The 14,188-nt window shown below is 45.8% G+C and overlaps 1 protein-coding gene across 1 annotated transcript in view; it reads left to right on the top strand.

Moving 5' to 3' along the window:
* The first annotated feature begins 209 nt into the window (after nucleotides 1-209).
* Nucleotides 210-14,188, top strand: part of CFAP298 (cilia and flagella associated protein 298) — a 69,729-nt gene continuing 55,750 nt past the window's right edge. The window contains 2 exon segments of the mRNA XM_029603586.1: nucleotides 210-480; nucleotides 10,254-10,404. Of these exon segments, the coding sequence (XP_029459446.1) occupies nucleotides 10,260-10,404 (145 nt within the window). The 5' untranslated portion in view covers nucleotides 210-480; nucleotides 10,254-10,259.

Consider the following 14,188-nt stretch of genomic DNA (forward strand, 5'->3'; position numbering starts at 1 on the left):
TTAAACAAAATCAACAAAACGTTTTCAAACCCGTATTCAAATCATTCATTCGTTCATTCATTTGTTCAAGGTAACCTTATCTTGAGCCAGGCCCGAGCCGTTCTCTCTGCAGAACCAGACGGTGCCCAGTGCCGTGTTTTCACCTTGCGTGAGCCTCTTATGTCGTCATAAACTCACGTAAGCAGAGCTCCCGGAGCCCCGACCCCCAGTGCTACGGATCTAAACGCAGAGCCGCGCGCCTCGCTGCCACCCAGCCACGACGTCGGAGGGCTTAGAGGGCGCTGTAACAGCAGCGGTGAGGGGCCTGTGGTACAGCCCGGAAGTGATGGTTGCTAGGTGACTGTGTTTCCGGAAGTGGCTGTTGTAGCTACAGCCGCGGAGTGAGAGGCTGAGGGACCGGTGAGAGCTTCCGGCGCTTTTCGTCAACTGCAGGAGCTGAGGGCCCGCGCTGCCATTGGAAGCTGTTCTCTGCTCTCCCAGGTCCGTTTCTGCTTATCCGCTCTGGGGCTCGAATATGGGGAACGAACGAATGTATGTAAATGTCCAGGGAAGGCGCCCCGTGGCACGTCTGTATATACATATGCAGAGAAAGTGCCCTAAGGCTTGTTTGTATATACATGAACTGGGGAGATTGACTGGACCTGTCTGTATGTAGTGTACATGTGCAGGGAAGGCAGCCCGTGACATGTCCGTATATGTGTGTGCAGTATTCAGGGTTAGCTAATTTTAATTGGGGAAAATTGCCCCCGGGAAAAAGTACCTGCGCTTTCTGTGATTACTTTTCTATCAAAATATGCCATGTATAGATTGCATTTTCAAATCTGTGTGCATTTTTTTCTTTCCCTCACACTCACCCAGGGATTTAAAACACACGGCTAGGAATGTCTTACCCACATAAAAGTATATGTATTTGATCCCTGTGCATACTTTAAGCCGTATAAACGGTGGGCAGTTTTCAGACAGCCAATTTGTCCAGGTAAATGGCTTCTGAGAATTCCCTTCAAGGTCTTCACTGTGCAGGTAAGTATGGTTGCTATAAAATAAATATATTTAAAGAAAAAAAAACATATTTTATATGTCCTTGTCATTTCTCTAAGTACTTTCTAATTTGTACAAAACCAATTTTATCACAAGTGCAATAATTCAAGAAAAAAATGTAAAATTACCTGCATCTTCTAATATATTGCATAATTACTGACTGCAATTGTAGGTTGCCGCTAAGATGGAGATGACTGCATCAGCATATTGGGTCCAGAGTGAATAGGGAGAGAAGGCAATAGCAGATTAGAGGGAGGAGGATTGGATGGGGACAGCATAGGCATATCAGGACCCAGGTCAGCGGAAATAGCAAGGATGAGGCAGCAGCAAATCAGGGTCTGGGAGAAGTTTTTATACTCTGGAAAGCTCCAAAAAATAAAATGAAAATATTTGAGAAATGTTTTTTTTCTTTGGCAAAATTGTGAGAAGAGAAACATGATAAAATTGGGTCCCTATTAATCTAGACTGGAAGGGAAGTCTTCTCTGAGGTTGAACACTTCACTTCAAGGCTGCTCTTGTGTACCAATAGAGGTTACAACAGCAATAACTGTCGCCTTCTTTCCCCACTCACAGGCCGATGCAGAAAGGTGTGTTCACCTGCTCTTGAACACACATTTTGTGAACGCATACCTTACTGCCAATGCAGCAAGGCATTTTATCTCACAAAACTAACAGACTGATGCAATAGCCTGTGCATTAAGAGCCTGTGCACTGACTTTCAGCACACAGTTTTAACACACAGGTTAAAAATGTTTTTAACTTACAATGCTAACACATCGGGAGTTAAAATGTGCGTACATATGTGTGGTTAGCAGAGGCTAAATGCACTTTTTAACATGGGAGGGGATGAATGGGAGAGAGCATAAAGGAGCATATATTTTGTTGTGCTCCTAATTTAGGAGCATATCTTTTGTAGTGTTCCTAGCCAGCTATCTGGCCATGGTTAGATTTAAAAAATAAACGCACTGTCGAGCCTCTGCAGCTTGTTCTCATGGGTGTGAGGGGGGAACCCCAGTGGCAGATCCAGCATTAGAAACTTTACCTCTGACCAGGAGTAAAGTTTCTAGCATTAGGACAATGAGTACTAAGCCAGCGCACCTCTGCATTGGGAGGGAATGCTTAATGCCCTCACTTGCATGGAATTTCCATTTGAGAGTGCTGAGCTAACCACACATTTTTGAATTCTCATTTTGTGAGCATAAAACTCCTTGCTGCATCAGCAATAAGGTTTGCGCTTACAAAATGTGCATTCAAGAGCAGATAAACTGTGCACTTGGTGAACTCCCCTTTCTACATCGGCCTGTGAGTGCATTACCTCCACAACACACCCAAGGGCCACTAATTCCTGATGGACAGTACACCAGTTTGTTTCTCAAGTAAAGAACACTTCTTTTTTTAAAAATGTAAAACTAGGAGCACAGATAATCTTATACACTAGAAAAGTGAAGATAACGTAATATGCAGTCTAAAAGGAAAGACCCACTGCTGGCTCAATAAGAAATACCAGGATTTCCCTCTTACAGACAGCTAACTTTTCTTCCCAATCAGTCTTCAGACAAAAATCTTTTAAGTTTGAAATTATTTATTGTACAGATAATTTTTCCATTACTTACAATTATTCGCATTCCAAACGCATATGCCCCAGGCAGAGATATTTTATAGCTGGAGGTAGGTAGGAGAAGGGAGATGGAGTTTCTTGGGATTCAGGGTGAGAAGACAAGGGGTTCTGAAGCTGATTAATCTTTAGAAGTAAAGCGGTAAGAAGAAATGTAAAAAAGCTAATTGTATTACAGAGGTCGCAGGCACTTCTAGCTTTGAAGCAGCATGGCTTAGACTGACTAACAGTCTTGGGGAGTTATTACAGGAAACGTCCCCACAAGCTGGGGCTAGAGGGCAAGATCCAATAGTAGCGAGCCTAGGATCCATGTGACATAGAGGGGGGGGGGTAGCATGAAGGGCAGTCCCTTGAGCCAATAAGGCGCTTAAGAAGACTCAAGTTAGATTGAGAGGGCATACAAGCTCTTCCCAGAGAGGGAAGGCAAAGGGGGAGGGAACTTCTCTTAAGGGCAAAGTTCCCCTTAAAGGAAGGCTCACAGGCTTTTATCATGGGTTACAAGGTAAGGACTGCACTATACACAGTTAAACTGTAATGTATATACAGATGCCAACATGTACCCACTGCTGGGGACAGAACACCCACTGCCCAAAGGTAGCAATAAACTAAACCTGCATGCTGTAAGTGCTTCTTGGGTGCATTCTTTCCCTTTCCAGACACAACCTTCCGGGCTTTAACAAAGATGTGATCTCTAATGCTGCTTCTCTGTATGTACCCGAATCAGTCCAGACTCCTCGTTTATTCATCCCTGCCAGCAGATGGAGACAGAGAAAGTTTGTCTGACTCTGCTTCGTAATTCCTGGTGCCACCTGCAGTTCCTCAGTATTTTTCTGTCTCCAGCAGATGGTGGCTGGTGCATAAACCTGCGGTTCTGAGGTCTGGTGAACTTTTTCATTTTTGGGTGTGAGCCTTTCCTTCCAGGGATGTTTGGGTTCTGGTGGATCCTTCCCTGTTTGGTTGAGGTGGACAAGTTGGAGGTTGGTGACCTTTTTGTATGCTTGCTGCTTTAGTCCGTGGGGTGTAAATCTGGTGGTCCAGATCCCTCCCCTTCACGAGGTTGCTCAGGCAGCTGTAGGCTCAGGGCAGCTGATATCTTTTTTTTTTTTTTTTCTTTCTTTCTTTCATTAGCTTGCCTTTCTTTAAATTTCTGGTTTCAGACTCTCCTTATTTCTTTGTGCCTTTTGCTGAACCTGAGCTGGACAGCTCCATGTTCTCTGCAGAGGAGATGCTGACTAGAGTTTTAACTTTTTTTTTTTTTTTTAAACTTTAAGCCTGTCTCCCGGGCAGCTCTCTCCCTCCAGTCCCTGTTTGTAGCAGGTGTGCAGGTTCCGTTTTTTGCTCCCATTCGCGTGTTTGTTTGGGGCTCGGCGGGGGGGGTTTCCTTCCGGTTTCAGCATGGTTCGCAGCTCTGTTTGCCACATGTGGGGTGCATTCTGCATGGCTCAGCAGCTTTAGTTTGCCTGCATTTCAGGGGGAGAGGGTCCATTGGAGGCTCCGGTGACCGCGAGAGGCAGGAACCATCATTCGGGCTCTCCCCTAAGGGTTTCTGTGATGCGCCGATGTGCGGACCGCGGCAAGCCTCCAATTTCCTCTCAATGCAGGAACGGCAGCAGTGCAGTCTGTTCAGACGGACGATGGGGGAGATTTGCTTCCGCATAGTTCTCCGGCCTGCCCGACCACAGTAGAGAGTCTGGGGGGGACAGATGAGGCAGTGTGCTTAGATCTGCTGCTAATGCCTGCATCCTCAGAGACTGCGCTCTCTCAGGCTCCTTGGGTCTTTTCTGATGATTTTGTTCTCCTGCTGTATGAAGCATATTTAGCTCAGCAGGCAGGTTTCAGTAGCCAGTCTCACCCTCTAGTGGGTCAGAGAGGCGCTCCAGGGCTTGAGCAATCCCGACGTTGGAACCCTCCGCTGGGACAGCATTCATAGCAACCTGGGTTTGCTGAGGCAGACTCTGATGACTCAGTTGGGTCTCAGGGGAATCCCGGGACACAGGAAGCCTTGTCGCAGGATCAAGTTATTGATGCAGATGACAGCATATCTCAAGGAGTTGATCTAGATAATCTTCCAGACTTGGAGGGTGATGACCCTAAAGTGCTCCGCTTGTTCTGGAATGAGGAGTTATGCCCTTTGGTTCCTCAGGTTTTGAAGGATCTAGGACTGAAACTCCCAGAGGAAGCCTCAGATATGGAAAGTGGGGATACAGTTTTGGATGGGCTTCGGGCTCCCCTGCAAACTTTTCCCTACCATAAGTTGGTGAAAAAGATGATGAATTGAGAATGGGGAGCTCCCGACTCTAGCTTGAGAGTGGGAAGGGCGATGGCTAAGCTCTTTCCCTTGCCGGAACAGACGCTGGAGCTCTTTTCCCTTCCAAAGGTGGATGCTGCTGTGTCGGCGGTCACAAAGAAGATGACTATCCCTGTTGCAGGTTCTGTGGCATTGAAGGCTGTTCAAGACCAGAAATTGGAAATTCAGCTCAAAAGGATTTTTGAGGTATTAGCCCCAAGTCTGCGGATGGCTGTCTGCTCCAGCTTCATGCAAAGGGCTTGCCTACACTGGGTTCAACAGATTCAGGACAGGCAGGCAAATTCAGATGTCAAAGCAGATAAAGCAGAGCGCTTGGAGGCATCGATTGCTTACATGGCGGATGCCTTGTACGACTTGGTCAGAACTTCCTCCCGTATTATGGGTTCCTTGATTTCAGCCATGCGGTTATTATGGTTATGCAACTGGTCAGCGGATGTTTTGTCTAAGTCTCATTTAGGCTCTCTGCCTTTTAAGGGGTGCCTCTTGTTTGATGAGGATCTGGAGCATTTGATGAAGGACCTGAGTGAGAATAAGGTGTATAAGTTGCTGGAGGATAAGCCTAAGGGCAAGCAGCCTTTTCAATTTCAGTTGTGTTTTCGGCATATTAGGAGGTCGCATCAGGCAAGAGGAGCCCCAGCCTTGCACAAGCAGTTCTCTTCTCAAGGTCAGTCCTGGGGGCAGTCTATGGCCATTCAGAGCTTCCTGTAATAGTGGGGCTGCTGGAGCCAAATCCTTACAATGAGGTGAGACTGGTCCATCTGTCATTCCTTTTATAGGGGGTCGTTTAGCACGATTTTATGGGGAGTGGACTAAGATCACTCAGGATCAGTGGGTTCTCAGCATAATAAGAGATGGTTACACATTAGAATTTGCTTGGTTGTTCGTGACTTGTTTCTAGTTTCCCCCTGCAGGTCATTGGAAAAGTGTCAGGCGGTCCGGGGGACGTTAGACAGGTTACGAGCCTTAGGAGCGGTGGTTCCTGTTCCGCAAAGCGAACGAGGCAAAGGTCGGTATTCCATCTATTTTGTAGTTCCAAAGAAAGAAGGCTCTTTTTGCCCCATTCTGTATTTAAAACTGGTAAATGTGGCACTAAATGTCCTGAGGTTTCGATGCTCAAGGACGAGTTCCTGACTTCTTTGAATCTGACGGAGGCCTATCTACATATCCCTATTCGTCCGGATCATCAGCGGTTCCTGAGGTTCATGGTACTAGGTCAGCATTTCCAGTTTCAGGCTGGCCACGGCACCGTCACATTCCCCAAGGTATTGGTGGTGGTGGTGGCGGCGGTGACGTTGAGGCGTGAGGGGGTCCTGGTGCACCCTTATCTAGACAATTGGCTCATCAGAGCAAAGTCGGAAGTCGTGCAGCGGTGCAGAAGGTAATCACCACCCTAGAATCTCTATGCTGGGTGGTGAATTTGGTATACAGCCAGCTGATTCCATCTTGGACTCTAGACTACTTGGGGGCTCGATTTGACATGCTGAAGGGCAAGGTGTTTCTCTCGGAGGAGAGAGCCTGCAAGTTACAGTCGCAAGTCTGGTGTCTGTTGGTTTTGCAGGTTCCCAGAGCTTGGGATTTTTTGCAGGTTCTCTGTTCAATGGCCTCAATGCTGGAGTTGGTGCCTTGAGCTTTTGCGCATATGAGACCATTACAGAGAGCTCTGATGGGCACAGTGGAATCTGTTATCGGAGGAGTTTCATATGCCCATTTCGCTCGATGGTCATGCGCGGGGCAGTCTGGCTTGGTGGCTGCAATCACCCAGTCTGGTCTCTGGGGTTGATCTGGTTGGGGAGCAGCATGCCAGCGACAATCGGCCCAGGGCATTTGGTCGGCAGAAGAAGCCTCTTGGTCTGTCAGTCACTTAGAGACCAGAGCAGTGCGGTTAGTGTTGCTTGTTTTTCTACCTTTGATTCAAGGCCGCTTGGTGAGGGTCTTGTCTGACAATGCGACGACTGTGGCATATATCAGTCGGCAGGGAGAAACCAAGAGTCATGCTGTGGCCCAGGAGGCTCAGTAGTTAATTCTTTGGGTGGAGCAGCACTTGATTCAGATAGCAGCGTCTCATATCACAGGGGTCAAAAACGTCCAAGCGTTTTTTTCTAAGTTGCACAACACTAGATCCAGGGGAGTGGGAGTGGTCCAAAGCAGCAGTGCAGCTCATCCGAGAGAGATGGGTCTGACCCCATGTGGATCTAATGGCAACGCAACTCAATGCAAAGGCATCTAATTTTTTCAGTCGAAGATTTATTTATTTAAAAACTTTTCTATACCGTCGTTTAGTGATATACCATCACAACGGTTTACAAATAGGCACATAAATAAGTTCAAAATGGATTTACTTTAACCAGAGGGTGCCATAGTTGTTCAGATACATGATTCGGTATTATAAGCTATATGTAAAGTGTATTAAAATTCTCTTTATGAGCTAACCGTAGATGCGGTAAACTGTAATTCTTTAACTTAATACTTAAGTATGATAAAATAAAAATAAAAACACACATGTTCTCAGGTGACTTTTGCCTGTGTGTATAAGATGGGAGTATGGGGCTGAAGGGGTTGACGATCTGGTAATACCCTGGCCTCAGGGGGTGGTTCTTTACATATTTCCCCCTTGGCCTCTGGTAGGCAAAGTGTTGCGTCAGATAGAGAAACACTCAGGAGAAGTGGTGTTGGTAGCCCCAGAGTGGCCTTCTAGGCCATGGTTCACGAATCTGGTCAACATGGCAGTGGACAGACTGTTACGCTTCAGTCATCTTCCTCATCTTCAGCAGGGCCCCATATTTTCAGACCAGGCAGATTGCTTTTGAGAGGCGGCGTTTGAGACAAAGAGGGTACCCAGAGGCAATCATAACTACGGACGTCAACTTCATTGTTGTATATCAGAGTCTGGAAGGGCTTTGAGGCATGGTGTATAACTAATGGGGTACAGGCCTTACGGTCTTCGGTGTCTCAGGTTTTATCTTTCCTTCAAGAAGGTTTGATCAAAGGCCTAGCTTTCAACTCCCTCAGAGTACAGGTAGCAGCTCTGGCTTGTCTATGTGGTAGAGTTGAGGGTCACACGTCCTCTCATCCCGATGTGGTTCAATTTCTTCAGGGGAGGTTAAGAATTTGTGCCCTCTGGTTAGGAGAGTTTGTCCATCTTGGAATCTTAATCTCATTCTCTGAGGTTTGTATGAGCCACCTTTTGAACCTCTCCGCAGAGCGACTCTTAAGAATGTGACCTTGGAGGTCGTTTTCCTGGTAGCCATTTGTTCTGCGAGGAGAATCTGATTGCAGGCTTTATCTTGCCGCGATCCATTCCTTCAGATCTCGGACTCAGGAGTGTCCTTGCGGACAGTTCCCTTGTTTCTTCCCAAGGTGGTATCGGCTTTTCATGTTAATCAAATGGTGGAGCTTCTGGCTTTCCCAGAATTGAATGCTTCTGCGCCTCATGTGCGGGAGCATAGGCTGTTGGATGTCAATAGGACTTTAATGAGGTATCTCAAGGTAACGAATGATTTTAGGAGATCTGATCATCTGTTCATTTTATGAAGTGGTGCAAAGAAAGGTACCCAGGCTTCCAAAGCTACCACTGCAAGGTATCTTGGGTCGGCATACATTCTCAAAGGCTGTCAGGTGCCTGAAGGTTTGAGGGCTTACTCTACACGTTCTCAGGCGGCCTCGTAGGCAGAGGCCCAGTTGGTTTCACTGCAGTAAATTTGTAGGGCAGTGACTTGGAAGTCACTGCATACTTTTGCAAGGCACTACTGTCTAGATGTAGGGGATCCAGAGTCTGTCTTTTGGCGAGAGTGTTTTATGAGCGGGACTCTCCAGATCCCACCCTAAGTAGGAAGCTTTGGTACATCCCAGGAGTCTGGACTGCTCCAGGTATGTACAGAGAAAGGAAAATTGTTTTTTACCTGCTAATTTTCATTCCTATAGTACCACGGATCAGTCCAGTACCCGCCCAATCTATGGAGGTGGAGAGTCGTCCACTCAGCTGTAATCTTTTTGGTACAAATTTTTAAGGTTATGGAATACAGACTCGGAAGACTTTTTTTCAAGGTTTTACAAGTTTTGCAAGTGTTTTATGCTTGGGTACAGATCAATACTGAGGAACTGCAGGTGGCACCAAGGATTATGAAGCAGTGTCAGTGAAACTTTCTCTGGCTCCATCTGCTGGCAGGGTTGAATAAACCCAGGAGTCCGGACTGATCCGTGGTACTACAGGAACGAAAATTAGCAGGTTAGAACCAAATTTCCTTTCTGGCACATTGTTTGGAAGAATGCAGCGTGTGGGTTTCGTGTGTCACATGGTTGGAAAAGAGAAAAGACTCAGTGTAATAAGTTGTTGCTTTTTAACAGATTACTGAGGAACCTTACAGCATTTCCCCATTCACTTTCATTGCCTTTACAACAGATGCAGGAAAAGAAAGACTACTGGAAGAAGAAAGCAGAGTCAATCTCTCGAAATTTGAGGGCAATTGTCCCCATAAATAGGCACTACCCAGCAAATTCAAATTCCAGAAAGACTACTGGAAAAAGAAAGCAGAGTCAATCTCTCAAAATTTGAGGGCAATTGTCCCCATAAATAGGCACTACCCTGCTGCATTTCAAAAGCAGGCGTGAAACTCAAGTTTATTGATTTACCAGTCTTTATTCTGTCCCCCGCACAATTTTGGCATTGTACCTCCCCCTCCCCTGATCGGAGGAGAGCAGAGCAGAGCTTCATGCAGCATCAGCTGCCTACCTGCCAGGTTCCGTCTTGTGATTTGAATCATACAGTGCCCTGTAGTCTCAACACCTGTTGGCATTGCACGGTTGAAACCACAAGACGGAATCCATCTGGTATAGTTGACTGATGTAATATGAAGCACTGCTTTCTTCCTTCAAGGGGATGGGGAAAGGGAACTGTGTGCAGGGGGATGGGGGAGTGGAAGACCTTCCCCTCAATAAGTGGATTCCCCCCACAGCCCATAACCCATAGCCTCCATGCTGTAGCCAGCTCTGCTGACTAATACTAAGCAAGTCATTCAGAATGTAGCTATATCTCTTTCAGTTTCCCAGTCTCCATCAGCATTTCTGAAGATATGGTAACATAGTCATTGTCAACAAATAAGCAAAAGGAAATCCTTTCCTCACTGCCCTTCACACATGCGTTGCGCTTGTTTGCATTCTGTCACTGTTGTACAGTGAAAATCTTTGGGGACAGTGAGGTTCAATAACCTCCACTGCCCATTTTTACTTACCAACTGGCTTTAATTTACTGAGTTTTCAATTGCCCATTTTGAAATGTTTTGTTTGTTTTTATAGGCCTGCATGGTCATGGTCCGACTCCATGTAAAACGTGGAGATGAGAGCCAGTTTCTGTTGGATACGACGGGGGATATTTTAGTGGAAGAACTAATTAAAGAAGTTACTGGTATTTATAATGGGAGACTAAAGGTGCAGAGAATATGTTCAGGTAAGGTGACTGGTCTGTACTAAGAAAGTGAAATTAGAGATTTATTTTCAAAAGACAGATTATCTCAGAGGAATAGTAATAGCTGAGCAGGAGATGTGGCTGGGCCATATGGTCTTTATCTGTTGTCATATTCTCTGTTTCTGTGTTTTATTTACCAGGTAAATAGGCTGTCTGAAAACTGTTCACCCTTTATGCGGGTATAAAGCTGCGCAGGGACCAACACTTACAAAAAGTGGGCAGGGGGAAATGCGGGGTTAGGCCAGGGCAGGCAACAATGTGCCTGGTTTTAGATTTTCAAAACTACACACATTGTTTTGGCCAGAAAAAGCACCCACAGAAAAGCAAATGCAAAATCTATGGGCAGAAGCATCCACTGACTTTGCATCTTCCTGCACAGCATTGAAAATTGCTTTCATAATGTCTGTTTTCACCTTTATTTTGTCTTGGTTCAAATGCAGCAGCCATTGTTATCATGGTGTAACTGTCAGATTTGTATATGCATTCCTAACTGGTTTCAAAGATTATGTTCTTGACCAGATGAAGGGAATTTAACTTTTTCTTAGTGTTTAGACATGTGGATCCAGAACAAGTGAATTATGCACCTCTTCCAGCAGATGTAGACTGAGCAAAGCTGACATCACGGTATATACACTCCTGCATTGCATCAGCCTGCTAGTATTCTCCATCTCCAGCAGATGGTGGACGTGCATCATCTCCTGGGGATTGTTTTAAAAATTTTTTTTTTTATTTTTTTTTGCAAAATACTTTTTATTAAGTCAAGGGTCATGAAACAGCTCAAACAAGCAAACAGCGTGTCACCACAACTCAGCATTCATGTGAAGACAGTATGAACAACAATAGAAACACGTCAAACTCTCAGTATCTGAATGTAGAACAAGAAGGCCTGCTGGACTTCCACCCTTAACCATTTTTAAAAGGAGAAAAGAAGAGAGAAAATTAATTTGCGCCACTCTCCTGTGGTGATACCATATGGTCCCTCCCTCAGTTGAGAATTCCTGAGGTGATATATTGGAATTTCCCTCAGATGAGTGCCTTGGTACAATAGCTGGTTTTCAACCGGCATGGACTTAGCTGTAAAAGACAGCTGAAAGGCAAGTGGGTTCAGGAAGCCAAGAGCAGCGGTGATGGTATATGCCCTCTCCCCCCCGCAGACAGAAACCAGAACAGGCTAAGCTCAGGTAAAAAAAAAAAAAAAGTGGGTGCGCTCTACCGCCGGGGTCGGGAACGGTCGCTTGAACTACGGGCTCTCCCCCTCAGGACGCTAAAATACGTATAAACCAGGCAAACTGCCGCCGGAGATGGCAGCGGGAAAGGGCCTGCATAGGCCGCAGTGAGCAACCCCGTAATCCCTCAACAAGATGGTGCCGGCGATGTGGAGCAGGCAGAGACTGCAACAATGATGATTCCACAGCAACTCCGAGATGAGATCCGGGGCTGATTTCTAGAGTTCAGATCAGACCTTAAAACACATAAGCAGGAATTGCTGGCCTCTATCAATGATCTAAGGAATGATTTTAATAACTTGGGTCACAGGATGGATGAGATCGATGCCCACACAGACGGTCATGCGGTGGCACTTAATAAGCTGGACAGGTGACAATATTCTCTGGAAAATGAGATGGTTGCCCTTCAGGATAAAGTCGAGGACCTGGAAAATAGGTCAAGAAAATTCAATATTCGTATGCGGGGAGTCCCTGATTCATCTGACTACAGCAACACACAAGAGGTAGCTGAAAAGATATGCAAATTTTTGCTGTTGGAGGGCACCCTCAGTCGGCTTTAATGGAGGAAGAATCCCGAGCCATCTAATTGGAGAAAGCACATAGGGCATTGGGGGCCCCGGTCGGACGCTCATCAGCGTGATATCATTTGTTTTCACAGCTTTATTCAAAAATCGCAGATCCTTGAGGCAGCCAGAAAACAGAACACTTGGTCCTGGGAGGGCCACACGCTCAGTATATATCAGGATTTGGCTCCGTCCACATTGCGACAAAGATATGAGATGTGCAAAGCAACCTCCTTTTTATGAGCTGAGAATATCAGATATAGATGGACCTTTCCCTTTGAACTTCAATTTATGGTGAAAGGGGTAACCTACAGAGTAAAAATGACCGCTAAGGCGGTGGAGGCCCTGGAAAAAGCTGGGCTCCAACCAAACATCACCAATACCAAGAAGACGACCAAGCCGCAGAAAATGGATGATCATCCTCGCTGGCACAGAGTGGGCAAAGGAGGAAAGCGCCTGCAACGACATTCAGTGAATTCGAGATCAGTGCTATCGGACCAAGGATGAAAGACTGAGGATTTGTCTTTTTTCTCCAGTTTTAATGGTTAATTACCTAGAGGTGCCCATGATGCTTTCTTCAGGATGCCAAAAGGGGAGCTTTTAGCACTCCTCTTATCCAGGGCAGACAAAGATTGTGGGGGATATTGATCACCATGCATTATGGAGTACTGATTCCCAGGGGTTATGCTTTAAAAGTTGGTTTTTGCTTAATTTTTTGATGGCCTATGTTTTGTAGGCCATAATTGGATGTTCTGGGGGGGAGGGGTGTAGTGGCGGCCCTTCCTGACTGCGATGGGGGCCCTCCCAGGTGAGGAGAGGACCACCTTGGAGATTGGGAGGTATGGATGGGGGGGTATGGAATGGCTCTCCACTTTGCACAATCTTTAATGGATGCTTAACAGGGCCTTTGTTTTTCAGTTGCAGAGCATTCACTATGGCGTTATTGATATTTTATAGCTATGTGTAAGATGGCACAGGTAGAATATATTATTTCTATTAATGTAAAAGGCCTTAACCACTACTACAAACGCCACCTATTGGAACAGAAACTGTTAGCTCACAGAGCGTCTATCGTTATGTTGCAAGAAACCCACTTACGTAAAACATATCGACAATTCCCCCATAAATACCTAGCCACAAGCACTAAGGAGGCCAAATATGCGGGGGTAGGCATCTTAATCGCAAAAGATTTAATCCATGAGATATTGACCTTAACCACTGACCCGCGGGGGCGTTTTGTGATTCTAAAGTTACGCCTGGGAAGGGAAGTGATAACGCTGGTTTCAATATATGCACCCACCTCTGGGCAGGGATCCTTTTTTTCACAAGCTGGACGATCTGTTAGTGCAACATGTCGAGGGGTTGCTCATATTGGGGGAAGATTTTAATGTGACTTGCAACCTATCTACCAAAGTTTCTGCTGCACCCACTTTGGTTCGTCAGTCCTTGGTCTCCTTAATGAAGCGTTGGGGCTTTCAGGATATATGGAGGCAGAGACACCTGACCACTCACACTTATTCCTATTACTCCCATGCTCATCAGTCTTATTCCAGGATAGACTATTTTTTGGTTGGCACTCAAATGCAAAATAGGGTAGTTAGGATGGGCATAGATCCTATCACTTGGACGGATCATGTACCAGTGTGGATCGCTGTACAGTTTATGATTCCATATTCCGGGCAACGCTACTGGTGTTTAATTTAAACATTACTAAATGATACTGCTTTCCTCGCCAAATTAGGCAAGAGACTTCAGGAGTATTTTAAAATGAATACTGCAGCTAACCACACTCCACCAATTATCTGGGAATGTTCTAAAACGGTGGCAAGGGGGTTGTTAATATCCCAGGTTACTTATTATAAAAAAACAGAATGAGAAAAAACAGGTACAATTACTCCAAGAAATTGCTCAGCTGACATGCCAGCACCAATCTTCCCAATTCCTCAACATTTTTAAGAGGTTGGCAGTTGTTAAAGA

The sequence above is a fragment of the Rhinatrema bivittatum genome, chromosome 5 (assembly GCF_901001135.1).
Source record: "Rhinatrema bivittatum chromosome 5, aRhiBiv1.1, whole genome shotgun sequence".
Classification (NCBI taxonomy): domain Eukaryota; kingdom Metazoa; phylum Chordata; class Amphibia; order Gymnophiona; family Rhinatrematidae; genus Rhinatrema; species Rhinatrema bivittatum.